This window comes from Astatotilapia calliptera, chromosome 11 (assembly GCF_964374335.1).
Source record: "Astatotilapia calliptera chromosome 11, fAstCal68.1, whole genome shotgun sequence".
Lineage (NCBI taxonomy): Eukaryota > Metazoa > Chordata > Actinopteri > Cichliformes > Cichlidae > Astatotilapia > Astatotilapia calliptera.
The window spans coordinates 304,023-328,570 of NC_137432.1; the positions used below are offsets into that span (position 1 = coordinate 304,023).

The window sequence follows — 24,548 nt, forward strand, 5'->3', positions numbered from 1 at the left end:
TTGGGGAAATCGATGGCGCATTTGGAGTATGCATTTGAAGTACACTTCATAGTGCAGAAGCCAATGCTGCATTCTCTTACACTCGGATATCTGAGCTTCACTGTGAAAACATAATCGCACATTTGATATTTGATAGAATTTTATTGTTTTAGCTTCGGGGTGGCACCTGGGGTGGCTAGTCTGGTGGGGGGGTTGCCTGTGCCCCCCAGGCCACCCCGCTGGACACGCCACTGCTCCCGAGTGTCCTCAAACGCCTCTCTGGGTGTTTTCTACCTGCTCAGTTTACTTTCGCTTTCCTGAACTTCGTGCAGTGGAGCTTGTTGTTGGTGTGTGAAGAAACTGTAAGTTTTCTTTGTTTCCTCCTTTAACAGTTTGTCTTTAGGAACTTTACTGTTTGTTCAGCCCATGTTTGAGTTCTTCACACAACTGTGTGTGTTTGTATTTCCGGTTTCTCCATTAAAGTCAGTGTGTAATAGGGTTAGCCAGGGTTAGGGTTAGGAAAACATATTTTTTCCTGGCTAACATCAGCTGTGTGCAGCTTAGTTCCAGCACAAATCTGCCGCTCCAGAGTTCACGGTAACGGACTCACAGCTGGACCAACAAGGCCGAGTGTGTTCTCCACTCTGAGCTACGTTTGTGTTAGTGTACTTATAGTTTGTACTTTGTGAGTTCACTCAGAGCACAGAGAACACAGCGTACGTGATGACGTCACAACTCAGCTGCAGTGTTTTTCTCACTTTTTCCACCTTTACTGTCACTGTGATTAATATTTACATATGACACCTGCAGAGCTCTGACGCTAAGCTAGCCAGACAGCATGCTAACGCTAAGCTAACGCTAAGAGCTCTTAAAGATACAAGTTAAAAATGTAATTGAGCACTTTGTGAATGAGAGCAGCAACAACAGCACAGAGTTAGTTGATGGTCAGATGGTTACAGAAAGAGCAGCAGACTTTGCAAATTATTATTCCAGCTGTAACTTAGACATGACATGTAAACAGACTGTTGGCTCTCCTCAAACAGGAAGTGATGCTTCCCTTTCAGCCTTCTGTGGATTTTCTTCAGTAAAAGCTGAAGTCAAACTGTCAACATGTCAGCACACAACATGGAGCTCTGAGTGTTTATTAAAGGATCATTGTGTGAGAGACGCTCTAACACAGCTGACTGCAGCCTTTAGCTGTGAGCACACAGTGTCTCACATTTACATTCATTTACTATCAAACACACTCGGGAACTTTAAACAGCTGCTGTTATCAAGTGAAAATAGCAAAGATTTCAGGGCTGAGCTCCAGTGTTTCTACATCCTAGTAACACCTCAGAGAGTCACAACTCATCAAAGCTTCTCATTATCATCAGGACAGATTTAGGTCAATATCATTTCACATTTCTGTATCATCATCCATCAAATGTTGACACATAGTGGGTTTGTCATTCTCTCAGCTGACACTGAGATGAAGCAGGAAAGAAGCAGCTGATATCTGGACAGCACACATGATGGAAAGGAGGATTTCAGCTGATGTGCACATGAATGATTTGTGTTTCCTCTGCAGGTGAAGGTAGAAAGTGTGTGTGAGCTGATGTGAATTGAGCAGCATGGATCAGTGTGAGGACAGAGAGGAGGGAGTCCCTCCCTCTAAAAGCACTCTGTGTGGGGAACATGAGAGCCAGACCAAAGCTCAGAGGTGAGATGACCATCTCTAACTGTCCATGACTCTTCTCCATGTCACAGCTCAGCACTCACATCACTGCCCCATCATTATTCACAGGAACCAACCTGGACCTCCACCCAGCTCTGTTTCCCTACAGAGTGACCGGTCTAAAGATAAACCCATTTATTTTAAAGTCCAGCCTCTGTCTGCTGCAGAGAGGTGAGCTGTTATTAAGATAAACTGATGTAAGTAAGTAAGTAAGTAAAATTTATTTATATAGCACATTTCACAGATAAAAGTCATAAAGTCATTTACAATAAAATCAAAAATACAAATAAAATAATATAAAACAGTGAAAAAATTAATTAAAAGCTTGTTTGTATAAAAATGTCTTCAGCTGCTTTTTAAAGGATTCAATGGAGTCTAGACAGCGTAAAAAAGACAACAGCAGGGAGTTCCACAGCACTTGGTGCCAGTGCCTGAAAAGTCCAATCCCCACGTGTTTTAAACCTAGTAATTGGGACCACCAGTAACCTCTGACCTGATGACCCAAGTGACGGGATGAAGCATGAGGTTTCAACAGGTCAGAGATATACTTAGGAGCTTCACCGTGCAGAGCTCTAAAAGTTACAACTAAAATTTTAAAATGAACGCTCAAATTTAGTGGCAACCAATGAAGAGAAGCTAAAACTGGAGTAATGTGTGACCTCTTCTTTGTGCCAGCTAAAAGTCTTGCCGCTGGATTCTGTACAGTGTGAAGATGATCCAGAGCTGATTTGTTGAGACAAGTAAAAAGACCATTACAATAATCCAAACTGCTTTTTTAGACAAAGGCTCATCGTGTGAGCCCAGATGTGTATAACAGCTGGATGAAGGAGAACGATCACAGTCACGTCTCTATCCGCCTTTATTAATGAACTTCCTGTTGCTTGCAGATGACAGGAACGCAAAGTGTTTGTTCCACGTGATGCTGCAGGATTTGTTAACATGTCCATGATGGTAACATCTCCTCGTCTAACTGCAAACACATGAACGCTCCTAATGTATTTTGTATTTACAGTTTTGAGGGATAAGCCTCTTAAATTTCTCTAACTAGAAATAGATGTTAAAAAAAACAAACGATTTTCAATTTATTTGTAGTTCATTGCACTTTTTTGCAATTTATGTAATTACTATGCACTTAATGCATACATATTATTAAAAGTTAGGCTATAATGGTTGTATTGATGTATAGCAACTTGAAAAGCTCCCAAAAATGTCACTACAGCATGTAAAAATATAATATAAGCTCTGGCAGACTTGGTTCTATGGTAGGTCTTAAAGGGTTAATCAACCATTTGATGTGATAACAATATCAAAGTCTAGGAAAAACACTGGAAAAGAAGAAGATTTTGAGATAGAGGTATATGAATTCCTCCACTTAGATAGGACTAATAAAAAAGGAGATGGTGTGGCACTCTATGTTAATAAAAATACTTTATACCTTAGCTCGTTAACAATACTGTAATGCTGTAAGCCTCGAGTTTGTAACTTACGTTACAATAACACTGTCGTGCACCAACAGTTTATTTAGGTCTTGGCAATTTGCTCACATACTGTAGTCCTTGACTATATATATAAATATATATAAATATATATATATAAATAATTTCCCCCAGGGATCAATAAAGTATTCTGATTCTGATTCTGATTCTGATTGACATCCTGGATGGTTGCAAGGGAGCTGCTAGTGCCATCGGGGTTAAATATTTTAATGATGGCTGGATAAAGGAAGGAATATTTGATCCCCGCCTCTCGGAGAGCTTTACGCGCATTCACCGACTCCTTTCTCTTTCGTGCCACCTTAGCGGAGAAATCCTGATAGAAGGACACACTCCCTGTCTCTGTGTTTGTGGTACTTTTAGCCCTGGCAGCCTGGAGAATCTTCTGTGTATCGGAGTAGTAATGAAGCCGGACCAGTACTGCATGCGGTCCCTCCGTGCTGGTAAGCCTCATAGGTGTTCCAGTGCGATGAGCTCTATCGACTGTAATGGCACTCTGCTGAAGGCCCAGGACTTCTGGTACCCGCTTTTTAAAAAAGTCCACTGGTGCTCTACCCTCCGCGCCTTCTTTTAGCCCGACAATCGTAAATAGTCTGCATTTGTATAGCGCTTTTCTAGTCCCTTAAGGACCCCAAAGCGCTTCACACTACATTCAGTCATTCACCCATTCACACACTGGCGATGGCAAGCTACATTGTAGCCACAGCTGCCCTGGGGCGCACTGACAGAGGCGAGGCTGCCGGACACTGGCGCCACCTCTGACCACCACCAGTAGGCAAACACGGGGTTAGTATCTTGTCCAAGGATATTTGGCACGCAGCCAGGAGGCAGCCTGGGATCGAACCACCGACCTTCTGATTAGTGGCTGACCTGCTCTGCCACCTGAGCTACAGCCACCCAATCCTCATGTTCTGCAGCCGGCTCTAATTCTCAAAGCCTTCCAGACGCTTCATGGCCTTCTTAAGCTGGGTCTCGAGAGCGGCAATACGTGGCTCACTTGTAGCCGTAACATCTTCCAAGTCCGAGACCCGCTGCTCCACTGTTCCCATTTTTTCTATCAGATTATCGAATTTCTCAGTGAGCTTGTTTATTGGCTTTATGACTTCGGATATCTTACTATCCAATACTTTTGATATGTTAGAAGTCACCTTGTCCACAATCACGTCATCCTGCAGTGTACTTAGTGCATCCTCAGCCTCGCACATGGTCTCATTTTCGGGGCAATTGCTAGCTACCATGTCACTGCTAGCTTTCGCTTTGACTCCTCGTTTGCCCATTTCTCTCTTTTTGCTTGATCCAGGGTGTGCAAAAACACTTGTCTAAAGACAAGCAAAAAAAAAAAAACGGGAACCACCCCCCACCCTCCACCTCAAGATGCTTAATCGACGTAATCAACTTTAATTCGATGCAGTGTGGGAAAAATGCACAGAAACTAATTAAATAGATTCAACATCTTTCTTCAAAACAATTGCAGACTGCACAGATGGTATCTTCCCAAATGAAAAAGTAGCATAGCTTCCTAGGGTATATTAGACTTAACAGTTACTATATACAGTAATGGACTTCTATACATTTTACAGCAGATTAAAACTTTGGGTGTAAGATTCAGATAATTATTTATTAAAAGCTCGACATTTTAAATGTGAATAAGAAAGAAAAGTATGTCTTTGTGCCCCCTTTTCCCTGTTAATGCCCTATCGGCCCCCCTGGCTAAACTTTGCTAGAGCCGCTCCTGCACAGTTACCAGCCGTCAGCGGCATAGAAAAGGATCCTGGTCTAGAAAGTAATATTAAATAAATTCTAACAACAGCTTATCACGTGCTGCTGTTGTTCAGCTGCTGGTTTCCTCTTTCTGGTTCAAAGTGGGCCAAAAACAAAGAAGTGAGATGGACTCGCGACAGAAAAGCTGATCAGCTGATCATTAATCAGTTTCACGATTGAAGTAGCAGCAGGAGAGGGAGGGAGAGAGAAGAGGCAGTCGCTCTATATATCGGTTGTTAAGCTTAATGTGGGAATGCTTTACAGACATTCAGAGATGAACTTACACACTTACTTTACTTCTCTCTGGGATCACTTCCTCAGAGATGAAATGCCGGTTTGGTAGCGAGGCTACAAATACACACGACCGCTCTATCACGTGATGCACACTGCTACTGTGCTACGGTTATGAGCCGATTTACGCCATGTCACAAGTTTTGTGAGGTGCTTTTTTGATATTTAATGGATCGGATTACATTTTTTATTTCTCTCCGATATCCAATCCAGTAATTCACGTCAGTATCGGACTGATACCGATACGTAATATCGGATCGGTCCATCTCTAGTTAATACCATAAAATTTCTTGGTGTGATCATTGATCGTAGGGCCTGGGCCTTTCATAGGGTCTTTCCCCTCACATAAGTGATGTGAGGGGAAAGTTAGCTCGAGGCATTGCTGTCTTGGGGAAAGCAAAACAATTTCTGGACAGGAAAACATTGTACACGTTATATTGTGCTTTGCTATTACCATACATGAGTTATTTTGTAGAGGTTTGGGGAAATACATATAAAAGTAATATTCAGACTATAACCATAATGCAGAAAAGGGGTATTAGATTAATAAATCAGAAGGGGTATAGGGCTCACACAAATGCACTCTTTATTAAGACGCAAGCTATAAAATTCCAGGATCTGGTGAAGTTTAAAAACAAGTAAATGGTTGTTAGAAAGAGAAGGGGGGTATAATTTTAGAGGGATGTGGAATTTAAAAATACAAAAAGTAAGAACAACTTTGAAAAGGATATCTATTTATATATAATTTTATATAATAATAATTTATATAAATTCTGGAATGAGCAAAAGAAGAAATAAAGGTCAGTAGGGATATAAACCAGTTTAAAATAAAACTCAAAAAATAAATTTTAAATAATTATGAGAATGAAGAAAATTAACCCAAGACAGCAGTCAAAGTGATGTTTATTTTCTTTTGCAAATCATTCAATCTAAACATATTTTTAGTTGAACGTTAAAAAAAAATTGTGACGTTATGTTCTAAGTTGGAACCATTGTATAAGTTTTTGTTGTTCAAATTTAGATGATGAGGAAATGATTAAGATGTAAACATAAGTGGGTAGGGCTAAATAAGTATATACTTCTGCCTACTCCTTTTCAAACAACTGCATGGAATGATATTATAAAATGTTGGTGACTGTATATGTTTGAAATAAAAATGAACTGAAATGAACTGAACTGAAGAAGTGAATGTTGTGTAGACTGAAGTTCAGAGTGGTGGGTCATTCATAAAGTATTCTGTTCCAGCTGCTGGAGGACAACATCATAACCTTTGTGAAGAACGAGCTGAAAAAGATCCAGAAGGTTCTGAGTCCAAATAAGCCCCAGTCATTGGAGTTTCAGAGGGAGGATGATGAACAGAGGAGAAACAGAGAGGCATTTGTTAAGATCACAGTGGATTTCCTGAGGAGAATGAATCAGGAGGAACTGGCTGACCGTCTGCAGAACAGTAAGAGGATTTCTATAAAGACTTAAGCTGCTGGATAAATGAGGGACTTATGACACCAGTGTGTTCAGTCATTTCTCATTTAGTCAGAAATTATCATCAGCGTTTTGTAAAATATGATTGTTGAAGTTGTGAATAGTAATAATAACAATACAACTTTTAGCTGCAGTCTGTCATCGTAACCTTAAATCCACCCTGAAGAAGAAGTTCCAGTGTGTGTTTGAGGGGATCGCTAAAGCAGGAAACCCAACCCTTCTGAATCAGATCTACACAGAGCTCTACATCACAGAGGGAGGGACTGCAGAGGTCAATGAGGAACATGAGGTCAGACAGATTGAAACAGCATCCAGGAAACCAGCCAGACCAGAAACAACAATCAGACAAGAAGACCTCTTTAAAGCCTCACCTGGAAGAGATGAACCAATCAGAACAGTGCTGACAAAGGGAGTGGCTGGCATTGGGAAAACAGTCTTAACACAGAAATACACCCTGGACTGGGCTGAATACAAAGCCAACCAGGACATCCAGTTGATATTTCCATTCACTTTCAGAGAGCTGAATGTGCTGAAAGAGGAAAAGTTCAGCTTGGTGGGACTTGTTCATCACTTCTTTACTGAAACCAAAGAAGCAGGAATCTGCAGCTTTGAAGACTTCCAGGTTGTGTTCATCTTTGATGGTCTGGATGAGTGTCGACTTCCTCTGGACTTCCACAAAACTACAATCATAACTGACCCTAGAAAGTCCACCTCAGTGGATGTGCTGCTGATAAACCTCATCAGGGGGAAACTGCTTCCCTCTGCTCACTTCTGGATAACCACACGACCTGCAGCAGCCAATCAGATCCCTCCTGACTGTGTTGCCATGGTGACAGAGGTCAGAGGGTTCACTGACCCACAGAAGGAGGAGTACTTCAGGAAGAGATTCAGAAATAAGAAGCAGACCAGCAGGATCATCTCCCACATCAAGACCTCACGAAGCCTCCACATCATGTGTCACATTCCAGTCTTCTGCTGGATCACTGCTACAGTTCTGGAGGATGTGCTGGAAACCAGAGAGGGAGGACAGCTGCCCAAGACCCTGACTGAGATGTACATCCACTTCCTGGTGGTTCAGGCCAAAGTGAAGAAGGTCAAGTATGATGGAGGAGCTGAGACAGATCCACACTGGAGTCCAGAGAGCAGGAAGATGATGGAGTCTCTGGGAAAACTGGCTTTTGATCAGCTGCAGAAAGGAAACCTGATCTTCTATGAATCAGACCTGACAGAGTGTGGCATCGATAGCAGAGCAGCCTCAGTGTACTCAGGAGTGTTCACACAGATCTTTAAAGAGGAGAGAGGACTGTACCAGGACATGGTGTTCTGCTTCATCCATCTGAGTGTTCAGGAGTTTCTGGCTGCTCTTCATGTCCATCTGACCTTCATCAACTGTGGACTCAATCTGCTGGAAGAACAACAAACATCCTCCAGGAAGTCTGAAACAGGAAAATCTGCAGAGAAACACTTCCACCAGAGTGCTATGTACAAGGCCTTACAGAGTCCAAATGGACACCTGGACTTGTTCCTCCGCTTCCTCCTGGGTCTTTCACTGCAGACCAATCATAATCTCCTACGCGGTCTGCTGACACAGACAGGAATTAGTTCACAGACCAATCAGGAAACAGTCCGGTACATCAAGGAGAAGCTCGATGAGAATCTGTCTGCAGAAAAAAGCATCAATCTGTTCCACTGTCTGAATGAACTGAATGATCGTTCTCTAGTGGAGGAGATCCAACAGTCCATGAGATCAGGACGTCTGTCCTACGATACAATTTCTCCTGCTCAGTGGTCAGCTCTAGTCTTCATCTTACTGTCATCAGAAAAAGATCTGGATGTGTTTGACCTGAAGAAATACTCTGCTTCAGAGGAAGGTCTTCTAGGGCTGCTGCCAGTGGTCAACGCCTCCAACAAAGCTCTGTAAGTAACTCTGTGATTAGTCTTATATTTATAACACAAACCGTGTAATGTGTGATGAACCCTTAAAAAATCATAGCAGCAGGAAATGTCAGTTTCTTAAACATTTCTGGGTGTCAGCTTTTATCAAAGTCACTTTCACTTTGACTGCACACAGTCTGTAAACCTTGACAAATTGTGACAGAAATGCAATGATCAGTAAGGACCCAGAGGACACTGACATCTACACTGTGGATAAGGAGGCATGAGACTTTATGTCACTGTGGGGCGTGGGTTTGGTCTCTGGCCTGCTGCAGTGGAGGGGAGGTACAGTGAGCTCTCAGGGCAGTGACGGGGGAAACAGGTGGAGGCTGCTTTGGCGCCGGCCCCCTCCCTTTTGCTGTCAGTGGCATTGCATCGGATGGGGGAGGGCAACGATTTGCAAATTTTTACAGAGACTTTCCGCGCCAAAGCACTGGTGTGTCGTTGGCCAGAGGAGAAGTGGGCACTGCTGCTGCAGCTGCTACTGTCAGGGGAGGCCCAGATGGCGGCCCTAACTCTGCCTCTGGCTCTGGCTGCAATTAGGACTGGGCGATATGACCCAAAATTCATATCTAGATAGTTTTTAGCTGGATGGCGATATACGATATATATCTCAATTTTTTTTAAAGCCATAAAGTAAGAACAAAAAGAGAGTTCTTAGTCAAAGCTGTGTCCCAGATGTCACACAGGCACTTTTATTAACATACAATGTAGATGTACATGAAAAAATTACTCAAATAAATAATTAGCATTTAATAAATAATAATGCTCTATAAATAAAAGAAAACAATGTTGTTTTTGTGCATAACAAAAAGTTCGCAATTGTGCAGTCAACATGTAAACTAACAGACGCTGAGCGTAATAACAAAGACAGACAGATTTCACAGCTGCTCTGTTCCCAAGTTCTACTACGTGACTGACAGTATTAACCCCGATTCTTTTGTCCCCATGATAGAACAGAGAAAACCGACTCATAGTGTGTTAAAAAATTTATATGTCTTTTTATTCAATCATCTTCCGGAAGAGAGAGAGACCCTGCACAGCTAAAACGCCAGCTGCAAGAGTTCTAACATTTTTAGCTCAACATGTGTCTTATATGGTGTTATTTCTGTACTTCAGACGTCACACACGTCACACACAGTTTCAAACATTGCTTATATGGAAAGTTCCTCTTTTCTGTATCTTATCTATTAATATGCCTGTGCACTAAAACTTCCTGTTTTTCAGTCTGGCTGAGCACTTAGTTGTGTGGCCTTGCTCTACAAGCCTTCATTATTAAAGTACATAAAACAATATAATAGGAAAATAAGGATACTAAGGATATTGATTTCATGACAACGGCCTGGAGTTTGAAATGCTCTTTTTAACCACATCGCTGAACAGGTGCAATTTATGGTCCTTATACGCACACAGTATGGTAATATTACGTTGAAGCACAGTAGATATCACTCCCTAAGGCTCCAGACTATGGTAGCAGCAATGCTCAGACAATCCATCAAGTGGTGCAGCCCCGTAGTTTACCAAAGTCGTACTAAAACATTTTTTGACAGATTGCTGAGCGCCGTGTCCCACATAAAATCGGTTCGCGGTCATCAAGCACAACCAGAATTCATACATAAGGTGCACTGTCAACTTTTGAGAAAATGAAAGGATTTTAGGATCTTATATCTCGTATAAAAATATATCGATATTTAAAAAAAAAAAAGAAACAAAACTCGACATATCGCCCAGCCCTAACTCGATGTGTGCTGCAGTTGTGGATCATCTGGGCCTCTCCCTGGAGGACCATCCAGCCAGCCGGATGACTGGAGGAGAGCGGCTGTTTGCCTGGGCCAGAAACTGCAGAATGGAATGGTTGGCTTTGACCTGGGCTATCAGAAGAAGGCTCGCATGATATCACATATTGTTTGCTGTGCAGATTTACCTGCATTTCCTGTTGCGGAATGACAGGCTGTATTGAGTGAGTCACGGCACTCACACCGAAGAAACACACACCTAGCTGTTGGTGCTGCGATGCCGCCTGGAATATAATTTCCCGGCAGCTCATTATATCCCCATGGCAGGGCATGTGGGATGAAACAAAACTCTGGAGAGAATAACATCCCGATTTTATTGGCCAGACATCCAAGCAGATGTGTTTTCCCCCGTTCCTGGTCATACTTCACTCATTGAGCACCATTCTGCCTGAACATAAAAGGCAAATTGTTCAGAGGGAATTGGCTAAGATGTTAAAGTTGGGAGTAATAGAAGTGTTTCACAGTGTGTGGTGTAGCCCCATAGTTCCTGTGGTGAGGAAGGATGGGTCTATACGGTTCTGTGTTGACTATCGCAAGGTGAACGAAGTGTCACAGCTTGAAGCCTACCCCATGCCCCGGGTTGACGACCCCTTGGGCACTGCCCGCCTTTTCACTACATTGGATTTTACCATGGGCTACTGGCAGATTCCCTTATCTGCAGATTCCAGGGAAAAAATAGCTTTCTCCAATCTGTACGGTTTGTACCAATCTGTCACACTTCTGTTCGGGTTGTTTGGAGCCCCTGCCAACTTCCAGTGCCTCATGGACCGGATACTGCAGCTGCATGCTGTGTATGCTGCTGCCTACTTGGATGATGTTATCATCCACAGTGATACCTGGGTGGACCATGTGCAGCAAGTGGTCGCGTCCTGGAGTCTTTGAGGCTCACAGCAAACCTGAAGAAGTGTGTGCAGTTGGATGAAGGTACAATATTTAGGGTACCACTTGGGGGAAGGGCAGGCAGGTGTGTCCTCAGATGGAGTAGGCTCGGTCGGATGTGGCCCAGGCCTCAGTCGGGCGGTGGGAGTATGTGGTGGTGTTGTGATAACTGGTCTGCCTGTGGAGGGCCAGTATAGTGAGTTCTAAGGGCAGCATCACAGTGATGGGAGAAACTGGTGTGTGCGGGAACTAATGGCTCTCTCTTCTCTAAATATGTAGAGACTGTGGGGACATGCGAGAGAGGAGTTTGTAATGTTAGTGGAGTAGCACAGAATGGAGCTGCTCCTGGAGACACCTGTAGCTTACAGTGAAGAATTTAGTCAACAAAGCCAAATAAACAGATCAAGTGACACTGAAATCCCGTGCATGTTCGGTTGCTTGTTACACACTGCTTTGTGGAGAACTCTGATGTGTTTTCTAACTACTGTATCTGCTTTTGCAGAAATTATTTCTATAAAAACTTTACTGTTTCAGTCTCTCAGAATCTCTAAATCATTTGTTAACCTAAGTGAGATCAAAGGACTTTTGCAGTCTTAGAGTCTAATTAGCCCTCACTCACCAGGATCATTGGATTTAATGAGCAAGTTCCAGGTCTTTGATATTTTGTCCCTGTGTAAATCTAACGTTATTAAGTCAACCATAAATAGTAATGCACACTGACATTTGTCTTTCTTGTAAAGGTTCAAGATATGAAGTGATTTGAATGAATCGCAAACCGTTTGTGATTAAATGATAATTGTTTTTGTTCTTTTTAGTCTGAGTGTCCCTAAACTCTCAGAGAGAGGCTATGAAGCTCTGTCCTCAGTTCTCAGCTCCCGGTCCTCTAGTCTGAGAGAGCTGAACCTGAGTATCAACACTCTGCATGATTCAGCACTGAATCTTCTGTCTGCTTCAGTGAAGAGTCCAGAGTGTGCATTGAAAACACTCAGGTCAGCTCATCTAATATTCTGCATTCTTTCATTCTTTATGAATTGACATAAGAAATCAGTTAAAGTACTAAGCAAATCAAGGTCAACTTTTATTGTTGTGTTTTATGAAATACATTTGAGAGAGGGAGAGAAAGATTTTTTTTTTTTGAAGTTATGGTAATCTTCTATATTTCTAACCTTTTAACATGAGAAGACAACAGATTTTTAAAAATGTTCTTTTCCCCCAGACTGAGTCTCTGTAACTTGTCAGAGACGAGCTATGAAGCCCTGTCTTCAGTTCTGAACTGCCAGTCCTCTAGTCTGAGAGAGCTGGACCTGAGTAACAACACTCTGCGGGATTCAGCAGTGAAGCTTCTTTCAGCAGGACTGAGGAGTCCACACTGTAAACTGAATATGCTGAGGTGAAATCAAGTGATACTGTGCTTTTCATCAATTGGCAGAATTAAGCAATATGAATACACTATTAAAAAAGAATAAAAATAAAGGAACACCTTTTAATTAAAATATAACATCAGTTAAACTTCTGCAATAGTTTTATGATCATTTAAGTATTGATCAATGTCAGCTACTTCGGTGTTAATGCACTGCCCTCACTGCCCGGCACATGGAGCCCAATTGGCATTTGCCTTAGAAAACCAGAATTGATTCACCGTTGTCCTAAGTATCATCTTGGTGTTTTGTTTTTGCTGTGTTTTTTTTCTTCTTTTGACTAGTGTAATATAGCCAATAAATGTCAGTGTCATCCATCTATTGTATGTTAGTAAGGCATGAAGGATTCCTGAAAAAAAAAAGAAAAAAAACAGGGTTACATATTGCTAAACCTTAACTCTTCCGTGCACTCTCATTCCACTTCAACAGTGTTCGTTTAATGTTTATATTTCATTTTTCAGACTAAGTCATTGTCAGTTCTCAGAGAGAGGCTGTGAAGATCTGTTCTCAGTTCACAGCCCTCTACTCTGAGAGAGCTGGACCTGAGTAACTCTGACCTGCAGGATTCAGGCGTGAAGCTCTTGTCTGTTGGTTTGAAGAGTCAACATTGTAATATGGAAACTCTCAGGTCAGAATTGAAATTTTTTCTACTGATGATCATTTCAAACATGTTTTATATTATTGCATAAACAGTATCTTGATAGGGAATTCTTCATTTAAATTATCAGTTTCCCTCTCTGTGAATCGCTACCTTATCATGGTGGAGGGGTTTGTGTGTCCCAGGGATCCCAGGGGCTATGTTGTCGGGGGGCTTTTGCCCCCTGGTAGGGTCTCTCATGGCAAATTGGTCCTGGGTGAGGTACCAGACAAAGAGTGATTAAGAAGACCCTTATCAAGAGAACATCAAGGGAACAGTTTACCCTGCCCGGAATAGGGTTACCGGGGCCCAGTCCTGGAGCCAGGCCCGGGGAGGGTGCCCCAGGGCGAGCGTCTGGTGGCCGGGCCTTAGTCCATGGGGCCCGGCCGGGCACAGCCCGACGAGGAGACATGAGCCCATCCTCCCGCAGGCCCACTACCCACAGGAGGCGCCATAGGGGTCGGGTGCATTGTGTGCCGGGCGGCGGCCAGAAGCGGAGGCCCTGGTGGACTGATCCCCAGCTGCCAAACCAGAAATAGGGACCGTGATTGGGCCTACCTGATCGGAACCCGAGCGGTGTTTTGTTATTGGACTTCCGTGCAAATCACAGTTTGGCCATAACAAACACCTTGTTGGAACATAAGAGTGTCCATAAGTGCATGTGGCACCAGGACGCTCTAGGCCGCAGGTCGATGATCGATTTTGTAATCGTATCACCAGACCTGCGACCATGTGTTCTGGACCCTCGGGTAAAGAGAGGGGCTGAGCTGTCAACTGACCACCTGGTGGTGAGTTGGATCAGGTGGCGGCGGAGGATGCTGGACAGACCCGGTGCACCACGTAGTGAGGGTGTGCTGGGAACGTCTAGCAGAGGCCCCAGTCCGCGAGATCTTAAACAGCATTCCGAGGGAGACTGTGGACATTGAGTCCGAATGGACCATGTTCAGCGTCTCCATTGCCGAAGCTGCTGCATTGAGCTGTGGCCGCAAGGTGGTTGGTGCCTGCCGTGGTGGTAATCCCCAAACCAAATGGTGGACACCAGAGGTGAAGGGAGCCACCAGGCTGAAGAAGGAGTCCTATCGGGCTTGGTTAGCCTGTGGGACTCTAGAGGCAGCCGACAGGTATCGACAGGCCAAGCGGAATGCGGCTCGGGCAGTGGCTGAAGCAAAAACTCGGGTGTGGGAGGAGAGGCCATGGAAAAAGACTTTCAGACTGCCTCGAAGAGATTCTGGCAAACAGTCAGGCATCTCAGGAGGAGAAAGCGGTGCTCTACCTGCACTGTGTATAGTGCTGGCGAAGTGCTGTTGACATCGACTGAGAAAATTGTCGGGCGGTGGAAGGAATACTTCAAGGACCTCCTTAATCCCACTGACACGTCTTCCGAGGAGGAAGCAGAGTCTGGGGATGAGGGGAATAACCCGCCAATTTCTGGGGGCGAGGTCACTGAGGCAGTTAAACAACTCCTTGTTGGCAGAGCCCCTGGTGTTGATGAGGTCCGCCCCGAGTTCCTGAAGGCTCTGGACGTTGTAGGGCTGTCCTGGTTGACACGCCTCTACAATGTTGCGTGGAGATCAGGGGCAGTACCCCTGGACTGGCAGACTGGGGTGGTGGTCCCCATTTTTAAGAAGGGAGACCGGAGGGTGTGTTCCAACTACAGGGGGATTACACTCCTCAGCCTCCCTGGGAAAGTCTATGCCAGGGTGCTGGAAAGGAGAGTTCGTCCACTAGTCAAACCTTGGATACAGGAGGAACAATGTGGTTTTCTTCCTGGTCGCGGAACACTGGACCAGCTCTTTATCCTCTCGAGGATACTTGAGGGTGCATGGGAGTTTGCCCAACCAGTCTACATGTGTTTTGTGGACTTGGAGAAGGCATTTGACCGTGTCTCTCGGGGTGTCCTGTGGGAGGTGTTGCGGGAGTATGGGGTGTCTGGCCCATTGCTACGCGACATTCGATCCCTATACAACCGTTGCAAGAGCTTGGTTCGCATTGCCAGCAATAAGTCGGACTCGTTCCCGGTGGGTGATGGGCTCCGCCAGGGCTGCCCTTTGTCACCGGTTCTGTTCATAATTTTTATGGACAGGATTTCTAGGCGCAGCCAAGTGGCGGAGGGCTTTCCCTTCGGTGGCCTCAGAAACTCATCTCTGCTTTTTGCAGATGATGTAGTTCTGTTGGCTTCATCGGGTGAAGGCCTCCAGCTCGCACTGGAACGGTTTGCAGCCGAGTGTGAAGCAGCGGGATTGAGGATCAGCACCTCCAAATCTGAGGCCATGGTTCTCAGCGGGAAAAGGGTGGAGTGCTCTCTCCGGGTCGGGGATGAGTTCCTGCCCCAAGTGGAGGAGTTCAAGTATCTCGGGGTCTTGTTTGCGAGTGATGGGAGAAGGGAGCCGGAGATGGACAGATGGATTTGGGCTGCGGCTGCAGTGATGCGGACGCTGCACCGGTCCGTCGTGGTGAAGAGGGAGCTGAGTGTAAAAGCGAAGCTCTTAATTTACCGGTCGATCTACGTCCCTACCCTCACCTATGGCCACGAGCTGTGGGTAGTGACCGAAAGAACGAGATCGCGGATGCAAGTGGCAGAAATGAGCTTCCTCCGAAGGGTGGCTGGCCTCTCCCTTAAAGATAGGGTGAGAAGTTTGGCCATCCGGGAGGGGCTCAGAGTAGAGCCGCTGCTCCTCCACATCGAAAGGAGCCAGCTGAGGTGGTTCGGGCATCTGACAAGGATGCCTCCTGGGCGCCTCCTGGGTGAGGTGTTCCAGGCATGTCCCACCGGGAGGAGGCCCAGGGGCGGACCCAGGACACGCTGGAGAGATTATATCTCCCGGCTGGCCTGGGAACACCTTGGTGTTCCCTCAGATAAGCTGGAGGAGGTGGCTGGGGAGAGAGAGGTCTGGGCTTCTCTGCTTAGGCTGCTGCCCCCGCGACCCGGCCTCAGATAAAGCAGATGAAGATGGATGGATGGATGGATGGGATTGTTCATGATATTTGTTCACTTTTTTTCATTTGCAATGAACTATCACAACTGATCCTCTGAGGTATATCAGCACCACTTTCATCCACCAAGCCTTCCAGTTTTATCCCTGTAATCTGAAGTTTTTAACAGACATGTTTTTTCATGTATCAGAATGTGATTGAAAGATCAAGATCAAATTTCTGTTGTGGAAAATTACATTTGCACATATTAAGAGTCATGACATATTTGCCTCACTCAAAGATAAAATTTAACCCTCTGGGGTCCACAATATAATTCGTCGTTTTTGACTACTTTTGAATATACCTCTATATTTCACCTTTAAAAACAGTTTACCTTGCCTTGTTTTCCGTTGGGGGTGGGGGGTTCAGCATAACCTCACATGTTAGCATTTTTACATTTTGACATACCGTGTCAAAATCCCGAGAGATTATATCTCTCTGGTCTCTTTCCCTCTTTTCACTCCTGATGTTTTTATATATCACTACTGCATGTTTTTAACTTTTGATTTCTTTCTCCTTAGTTTGTTTAATTCTTATCTCTTTGTGCTCATGATTCTCTTTCCCCTCACAAGCCTTGGTAGATTTTCAGCCTGGTAGTATCTTTTTGTAAAAGGGAGTTCTTCCATCCCATCATCACCAATTGCAGCTCACAGTGGACTGACTGTCTGATGGTTGGGGCTTTCTCTCTATCATACTATATCATGTTTCATTACACTGATAAAATGCTTGAGATGAGTTTTTGAAATTGTCACTTAGAAATGAAGTGAAATTAAATTGAATTGATGTAAATGGATAGATGTTATTGAATCTGACAAACAGAAAATCATCGTTGACAGATGGATTGTTGTTTTGTGTGTCTGCAGTCTGTCAGGCTGTCTGATCACAGAGGAAGGCTGTACTTCTCCGGCCTCAGTTCTGAGCTCCAGCCCCTCCCATCTGAGAGAGCTTGACCTGAGCTACAATCACCCAGGTGACTCAGGAAAGAAGCTGCTGTCGGCTGGACTGAAGGACCCACGCTGGAGACTGGACACTCTCAGGTATGGAGAGAATTGCTGTGTCCCAATTCAGGGTCTGCAGCCTTGAAGGACACGGCCTTCGTGGTCTACATGGACGGCTTCCTCGAAGACAGAGTAGGACGGAAGGTCGAGGCTTGTGAAATAGGACGGTCTAGCCTCCGTTGCGCTGCTCAGGTTGCCTATAAACCATGATACTGACTGCTAAAACGTTTTATACAGCATTGTTTACCAAAAATAAACAAGAAAATCCTTTTGTTCATTTGTTTGTTTGTGAGCTTTTCTTGATTTAAAAGAAGTATCTGAGGCTGAGACAATGAGACTGTAAAAGCATGATTGTTGGGCTTCATCTTTGTAACCAACTAATTTTAAAATTAGCTAGTAATTAATAGTTAGCAAATGTTTTTCATGAAACTAAAGTCATCTCACTATGGTAATGTAAATATAATATGACCAATATTAAAGTTTTTATATTTATCATTGTTATTTACAGGAGTGAACTGGAACTCTGTGTCAAATACTGAGCTTCAGTAAAGATTTTAAGTTGCATTTATTTTTATGTCCATTCATTACTAAATTTGGCCCAATGCTTATATCCATCCATCTTCTCCCGCTTATCTGGGGCTTGATCGTGCAGGCAGCAGCCTAAGCAGAGAAGCCCAGACCTCCCTCTCCCCAGCCACCTCTTCCAGCTTGTCCGAGGGAACACCAAGGTGTTCCCAGGCCAGCCGAGAAAGATCATCTCTCCAGCGTGTCCTGGGTCTGCCCCAGGGCCTCCTCCCAGTTGGACATGCCACCTCAACTGGCTCCTTTCGATGTAGAGGAGAACCGGCTCTGAGCCCCTCCCGGATGGCTGCACCTCTCACCCTATCTCTAAGGGAGAGACCAGCCACCCTTCGCATGAAGTTCATGACCATAGGTGAGGGTAGGGATGTAGATCGACCATTAAATTGAGAGCTTCACCTTTACGCTAAGCTCTCTCTTCACCATGATGGACCGGCATAGCGTCCGCATCACTCCAGCACCGCAGCACCAATTCGTCTGTTGATCTCTGGCTCCCTTCTCCCATCACTTGCGAACAAGATCCCGAGATACTTAAACTGCTCCACTTGGGGCAAGAACTTGTCCCCGACCCAGAGTGGGCACTGCACCCTTTTCAGGCTGAGAACCATGGCCTCAGATTTGGAGATGCTGATCCTCATTCCCGCTGCTTCACACGGATGCAACCCATTCCAGAGCGAGCTGGAAGCCATCACCCGATGAAGCCAACCACATCATCCGCGAAAAGCAGAGATGAGATTCTGAGGCCACCTAAGTGAAAGCCACCACCCCGGTCTGCCAGTTAGTTTCACTCTGTCTGCACCTCATATTCTGCAAAAACAAGCAGTTTCCTATCAGCCTGTGACCTAGTCAAGGCTGGGCCTCTCATAAAACAATGTAATCAGCAAATAGCATTAAAAATATATATTTAAATCCCAACAGTTTTCCCCTGTTCGAGTTTTCCAAGAAACACAACATAATTCCTTATTTATCCCATTACGTTTACTTTCATTTGAGAATAATAGCTAAAATATAACAAAAGAAATCATATCAAAAATGTAACCTTTCAATTGCCCAACCCATTAGGTCATCCGTCCCCTCAACGAGTTGTACACTTTCAATGTTCCCTTATTACTATGGCATAATTATATACCTTTATTAATTGATTGATTGATTGATGATATAATTAATTACTTGTATCCACAACAAATAAAGTCACAATGGTTTTAATATGTCCATTTGGCTCGACACCACCGAACACAGACAGCAATATAACATAGCTAACATTAACAGTGAAGTAAATCCTGCTTGTGCCGTGATATTCAGGACTGGAAACCGAACAGCATTCACTGACTTTCAGCTTGTCGTGTTTGTGGATATATGACTGACTTTAATTATCCATAAATTCATCAAATTCTCTGTATTTCCTCTCCTCAAACGTAATTCATGGGACAACAGTAAAAGTTATGAAAAAAATTCTTGAATCATGAGCATCAGGAGTGTCTGACAATATATTGGTAAAAGGTTTGTGTCTTTAGGAACAATTGGAAAATGCATCCCTGTAGAAAATTCCATTTCTCTTTCTATGGAGAGTTTTCAGATTTTGTGTTGCTCTGAGGCAATTTTCCAGAAATCTGTAACTCCCAAAATAATGACAGTGATAATTTTTTGAAAGCCAGCACAAATACCTACGTTTTGATGTATAATTTGTATTGATAGAGTGAGAATTCACCAAGTAGGAAGAAATTGTTCAGACATGAAGAAAAGATTCAGAAAGGTCCAGTGAGTATGCTATGCAGCGACCATAACAATGCATGCATCTTCTGAAAAATTATAATGATGCGACTGAAAATTTAAACAAGGATTAAATGAAATTAGTAAATCATATAAAAAAGCTGTTTTTAGGGTCCAGAATTTTGGAAGTTTTCCATTCATTTGAATGGGAAAAAAATCATGAAAAGGCTTAATATTAAAACTAGTATAAAAGAAATAAATACCAAAAAATATAGCTTCGACATTCACCCAGTAAATAGAAACACAAACTCAATAGGTCCATGGCCTGTGGCATTCACCCAATGAAGGTGACAACTTGAATCAGTCATATTTCATTCAATACAGTGGTATACTGGCAGATCCAGGATCAGTCCAAATCATCAGCAGTTTGATCCACATATGGATTGAAGTGTATTTGTGAAAATGTTGGACTGTTTCTTTATCAGTGTCTAACAGTATATGTATGAGAGCCATGTAATGTCCATGTGTGGATACTGAAAGAGACTGTGCTGCTCTGACCCCCCTCCTCCTTTCAGGGTGGAGCCTGCTGGAGTCCGATGGTTGAGACCAGGTCTGAGGAAGTGTAAGTGTGTTTTTAATGGGATTCCTGAAAACAAAGCAGCACACATTCAACCATCTTCATCATGTCAGGAGTCATCATCAAAGTGTCAATCAATGAACAGATGATGGATCAATAACTGCAGCTGGATTGTGTTTGTTCTCTCCATCAGATTCCTGTCAACTCACAATCGACACAAACACAGTATATAGAAGACTTATCTGACAACAACAGGAAGGTGACACGTGTGGAGGAGGTTCAGTCATATCCTGATCATCCAGACAGATTTGATGTTCGTCCTCAGTTACTGTGTAGAAATGGTCTGACTGGTCGCTGTTACTGGGAGGTCGAATATGGAGGAATTGTTTGTATATCAATGAGTTACAGAAGAATCAGAAGGAAAGGAGGCAGTGATGACTGTGTTTGGATGGAATGATCAGTCCTGGACTCTGAGTTTCTCTAATGATGGTCCTCAATCTGTCTGGCACAATAAGAGAGAAACACCGCTCTCCCCCTTCTCCTCTCTTTCTAACAGAGTAGCAGTGTATGTGGACTGTCCTGCTGGCACTCTGTCCTTCTACAGAGTCTCCTCTGACACTCTGATCCACCTCCACACCTTCAACACCACATTCACTGAACCTCTTTATCCTGGATTTAGGTTTAGGTCTCCTGGTTCCTCCGTGTCCCTATGCTGAGTGGAGTGTAAAGAGTGTCCTCCTGTTAGAGAAACACTCTGACTGTTGAACAGATAGTTCAGTCTGTACATGTCATGTCTGTCTCTTTCACTCACAAACACGTTTTCAGATTCATGGATTCAATCAGTTGATGTTTGAAACTGTTCTAAGTGATTCCTTGTAAACTTCTTCCTCTTCAGTCCTTTGAAGATGAAGGTCTAATTATTCCTTTTTTCTTTTTTTTTTTTGCCTGTCCCGTTTGGTTCTTTTGCCCTCAGAATTATTGTCTAAAGGCGAGGAAAGATGCCCAACGGATTTACTTTACGAAATTGACCATCCCAGCCTTGTCGTAATGGTCTATTTGATTCACCTTTTATTGTTTATTTTATTTATTTTTTTATTTTCACTTGCTAGATACAGGACAGACTAGAATGAGGAAAAGAAAAGGGAGAAAGGAAGAGGGGGAAAAACAGCAGGGAAGAGGGACGGCATAAAAGGCAAAAAAACAAAAACCAACTAAATAAGCAGACAAAAAAAATACATATATCAATCACCTGGATCATCTGTGGAGAAAGAAAAAAGAAAACAAGCAGAAGAAAACGAGAGCAATACAATAAACAACATCACGATGATATATGGGAATATAACAGTAAATACTAAATATTAAACATTATTGTGCAGCACGTAATATCGACAGCGCACAGTGTGCTTTGAGGTAGGAGCCAAAAAGGGTGCAGTTTGTGTGTGTGAGCACCCGTGTGTACACCTGTGAGCATGGACATGTTTGTTTTTAAAAGGTTCCTTCATGTAATGATCTGCTAGAGGGTGTGGGGGGGCCACAGCCCCGTCCTCCAGGGCATGAAGCAGGTATGGAGGAGATCAAAACTCCAGACATCCAGAGGCCCCCAGAACACAAGAGACCAAGGAAGACCAACAGAGTGGCAGCCGCGCCACTATCCCAGAAAGAGCTGAGGAGAGTCACTCAGCAGCCGCGGAGCAGAAGCCAGGGGGGGTTGCAGTGACGTGCCCGTGAGCTCCGCCGGCAGCCAGCTGCGCCAGAGTGACCGAGCCCCAGGCCGAGAAGCCAAGGGCACCCCACCCCCGAAGTGGCCCGAGCGAGCCCCAGGCTCCAGGCCCCGATAAGCAGCCACCAAGGAGTGAGCTGGTGTGTACCTGGGCGCTCATCCCCAGACACAAAGAACCACCAACGGACCGATGTCTGAGGGCGTCTGCCACTGGCAGGGGAAGTGGTGGGGGGAGATAGGCCTCCATACCTTAGAGGGCCTGAGATGTCCCCAAGAGAAGTGGCGTCTGATACCCAACCTGACATATAGACAGACATACAGGCACACACAGATACAAACATCCATTCCCACCCTCATGCTCTCATATGCAATTACTCAGCACTCAACCAACTTGGAGACAGACATAGAGAGACACTGTACACACAATCACACTCCCCAAGCGTACTCTAAGAACCGGGTCTAGGTACCTTTGCCCCTGGAGGGGGGAACTGCACCCAGACCCAGGTGGTGTTACCCTTTTCCCTGCGGTGGGGAGAAGCAGACCACCCCGACTCCGCAGCAGCAGGGAGGCCCCACATTCCAGACCCCAGTCGGACTCCTCCTCCTGGCCCCCCGCTCCAGCAGGTCGCAGAGAACGGGGGTGTGAGAAGACTCCAAAACCTCCCTCCACCCGCTCATATGTAGTGTTGATGCATGTGTGTTCTAAGGTTCATTTAAAATCCAGGAGCTTTCATTATTCCAGGATCTACATGTTGTTTTTCTGTCTTTTTCCACTCAAAGCTTCACATTGAATATCAGTATGCTGTGTTTCTCTGAAGCTCAGTTCACAACCAGCTCCTCTGCATTTTCAACAAGTCTGAGCTCATTAAAATGAATCCAAATGTTTGATTTCTCTTTCTTAATGGGATGTTTCCAAACTCTCCACATGCTCTTACTGTTTCACTCAATGTTGGAAGCTCATCATTTGAAAAAGTTTCAGCCATAGAAGCTGAAAATGTTGGCTCAATAGTTTTGAATGCAGTTCTAAGCAGAATCTGATTGTATTGAGGGATCATAATGCATGTGGCTAATCCAAGGGCGTAGATTTGATTTTGGCATTGGTGGGAACAAATGATTCAGCCACCAAACCCTGCCCTGTTTCTTTTTTTTTCTTTTTGCTTCTTGATATAAAAAGAAAAAGGAGAAACATACTTGCTTACATATGCCATTCTACCTGCTTTTAAACCATTTAAAATTACAATTCATAGTTTTATATGTGAATTATATAATGTTATATTACTATTAAACAAATGACTAAGTATTTTAGACTTTAGTTTACTTCAGCCATATTCCATATATATTAGGTATCATGTAAAAATAAAAATAGATTCAAATAGGTCATTACAATAAAAGAATATGACTTTAAGGACTTAACAACATTACTTCAGTTTACTACACCAATATAGCTTACACATTAGCACTAAGGGAACACTAAATGACCTGGTGGGTTTTGTCCATAAACTACTCATCTAAGATTACCACAAAGTAAAAGATCTCTCAGCAAAATTATGCAACATTTTAGGCACATTATTGTCCCTGTCAACTCAGTGAGCTGGGATTTCTTATTCTAAACATGAACTACTGTTACAGCAACAGACATGGACTACTGGTGCCCCACACTACAACCAATGCCCACTATGTGAAGGAGCCAAACACATGCCTGCTCCTCTCATTAACTGAGATAAACTGCTGACATTCGTTTTACATCTATACTGTCCAGTCTCTCCTGATGGACATGGCAACACGTTATTCATAGTTACATACAATTTTAGATTGATGTGACTTACAGGTTTCTTTGAAAAATATTTTTTTTATCCAGGTTCTTCCTTTTTTGCTACCATCCTCCTCTCCTCCCTGCAGGTCATCGCAGCGACCGCGGTCAAGTGAGCCCTCACTGCCGCTGCGCTGCTAAAATTAAACAGAGCTCCCTGAAAGGCACAGCTAATCACATTGGTCATATTTGTCACATGAGGACTCCAGCAGAGAACGTAATTTAACTCTTTCTGCACCGCTGGGTGAATGAGACGTAGACAGATCTTTTTTTTTTTCTTTCTATCGGTTTTGTTTTTCTTTACTCGAAGAGATCAAATTATTGGTGGGGACAATTCAATAATCGCTGGATATTGGTGGGGACATGTCCCTTCCGTCCATGCCAAATCTACGCCCTTGGGCTAATCTAATAAACAGCAAAGGCTTCAATCCTCATTTGAAACTAGTCTTGTTTTTTTCCCATGTTGAACAACAAGAACATGGTTCAGGATGTTGATAACAGCTTGGTTATCAAACTCTTAGAAACGTAAATATCTGTGTATAGCACTGCATATGTTGTGTATCACTTTAGTTTGTATGAAACATGAAAATTATCACAAAGGGTCCTGGTGAAGAATCTGCTGGAATTTGTTGACAGACATTAGATTTGCTTTGATGTCAAACTTTTAGAAGCTGTTTCATTGTTTTTCATGCAGCTCTAATTTGATAAAACGCTGCATCAAAAACAAAGAGGAAGTGATGTTACATGTGTTTATGTCCACACAGCAGAATGAGCTCTATTGCTGACAATAAGTGAT

General features: G+C 43.7%; 1 protein-coding gene across 5 annotated transcripts; it reads left to right on the forward strand.

Annotated features, from left to right (window-relative positions):
• Nucleotides 1-248: 248 nt before the first annotated feature.
• On the forward strand, nucleotides 249-24,186 carry LOC113032019 (protein NLRC3-like). Of its 5 annotated transcripts, none has more exons than XM_080308646.1 (9): nucleotides 249-341; nucleotides 1,550-1,681; nucleotides 1,766-1,867; nucleotides 6,487-6,688; nucleotides 6,849-8,637; nucleotides 17,222-17,395; nucleotides 18,009-18,712; nucleotides 20,221-20,267; nucleotides 20,416-24,186. In XM_080308646.1, exons 4-7 carry the CDS (start codon nucleotides 6,652-6,654, stop codon nucleotides 18,190-18,192), a joined length of 2,184 nt encoding a protein of 727 aa, XP_080164772.1. In that variant the 5' UTR covers nucleotides 249-341; nucleotides 1,550-1,681; nucleotides 1,766-1,867; nucleotides 6,487-6,651; the 3' UTR covers nucleotides 18,193-18,712; nucleotides 20,221-20,267; nucleotides 20,416-24,186. The 5 variants fall into 5 exon arrangements, with proteins under 5 accessions (XP_080164772.1, XP_080164770.1, XP_080164769.1 ...); XM_080308644.1 differs by lacking the exons at nucleotides 18,009-18,712; nucleotides 20,221-20,267; nucleotides 20,416-24,186 and adding exons at nucleotides 12,146-12,319; nucleotides 12,547-12,720; nucleotides 13,210-13,376 and having other exon boundaries at nucleotides 1,766-1,893; nucleotides 17,222-17,360; XM_080308643.1 differs by lacking the exons at nucleotides 18,009-18,712; nucleotides 20,221-20,267; nucleotides 20,416-24,186 and adding exons at nucleotides 12,146-12,319; nucleotides 12,547-12,720; nucleotides 13,210-13,376 and having other exon boundaries at nucleotides 17,222-17,360.
• Nucleotides 24,187-24,548: the final 362 nt, after the last annotated feature.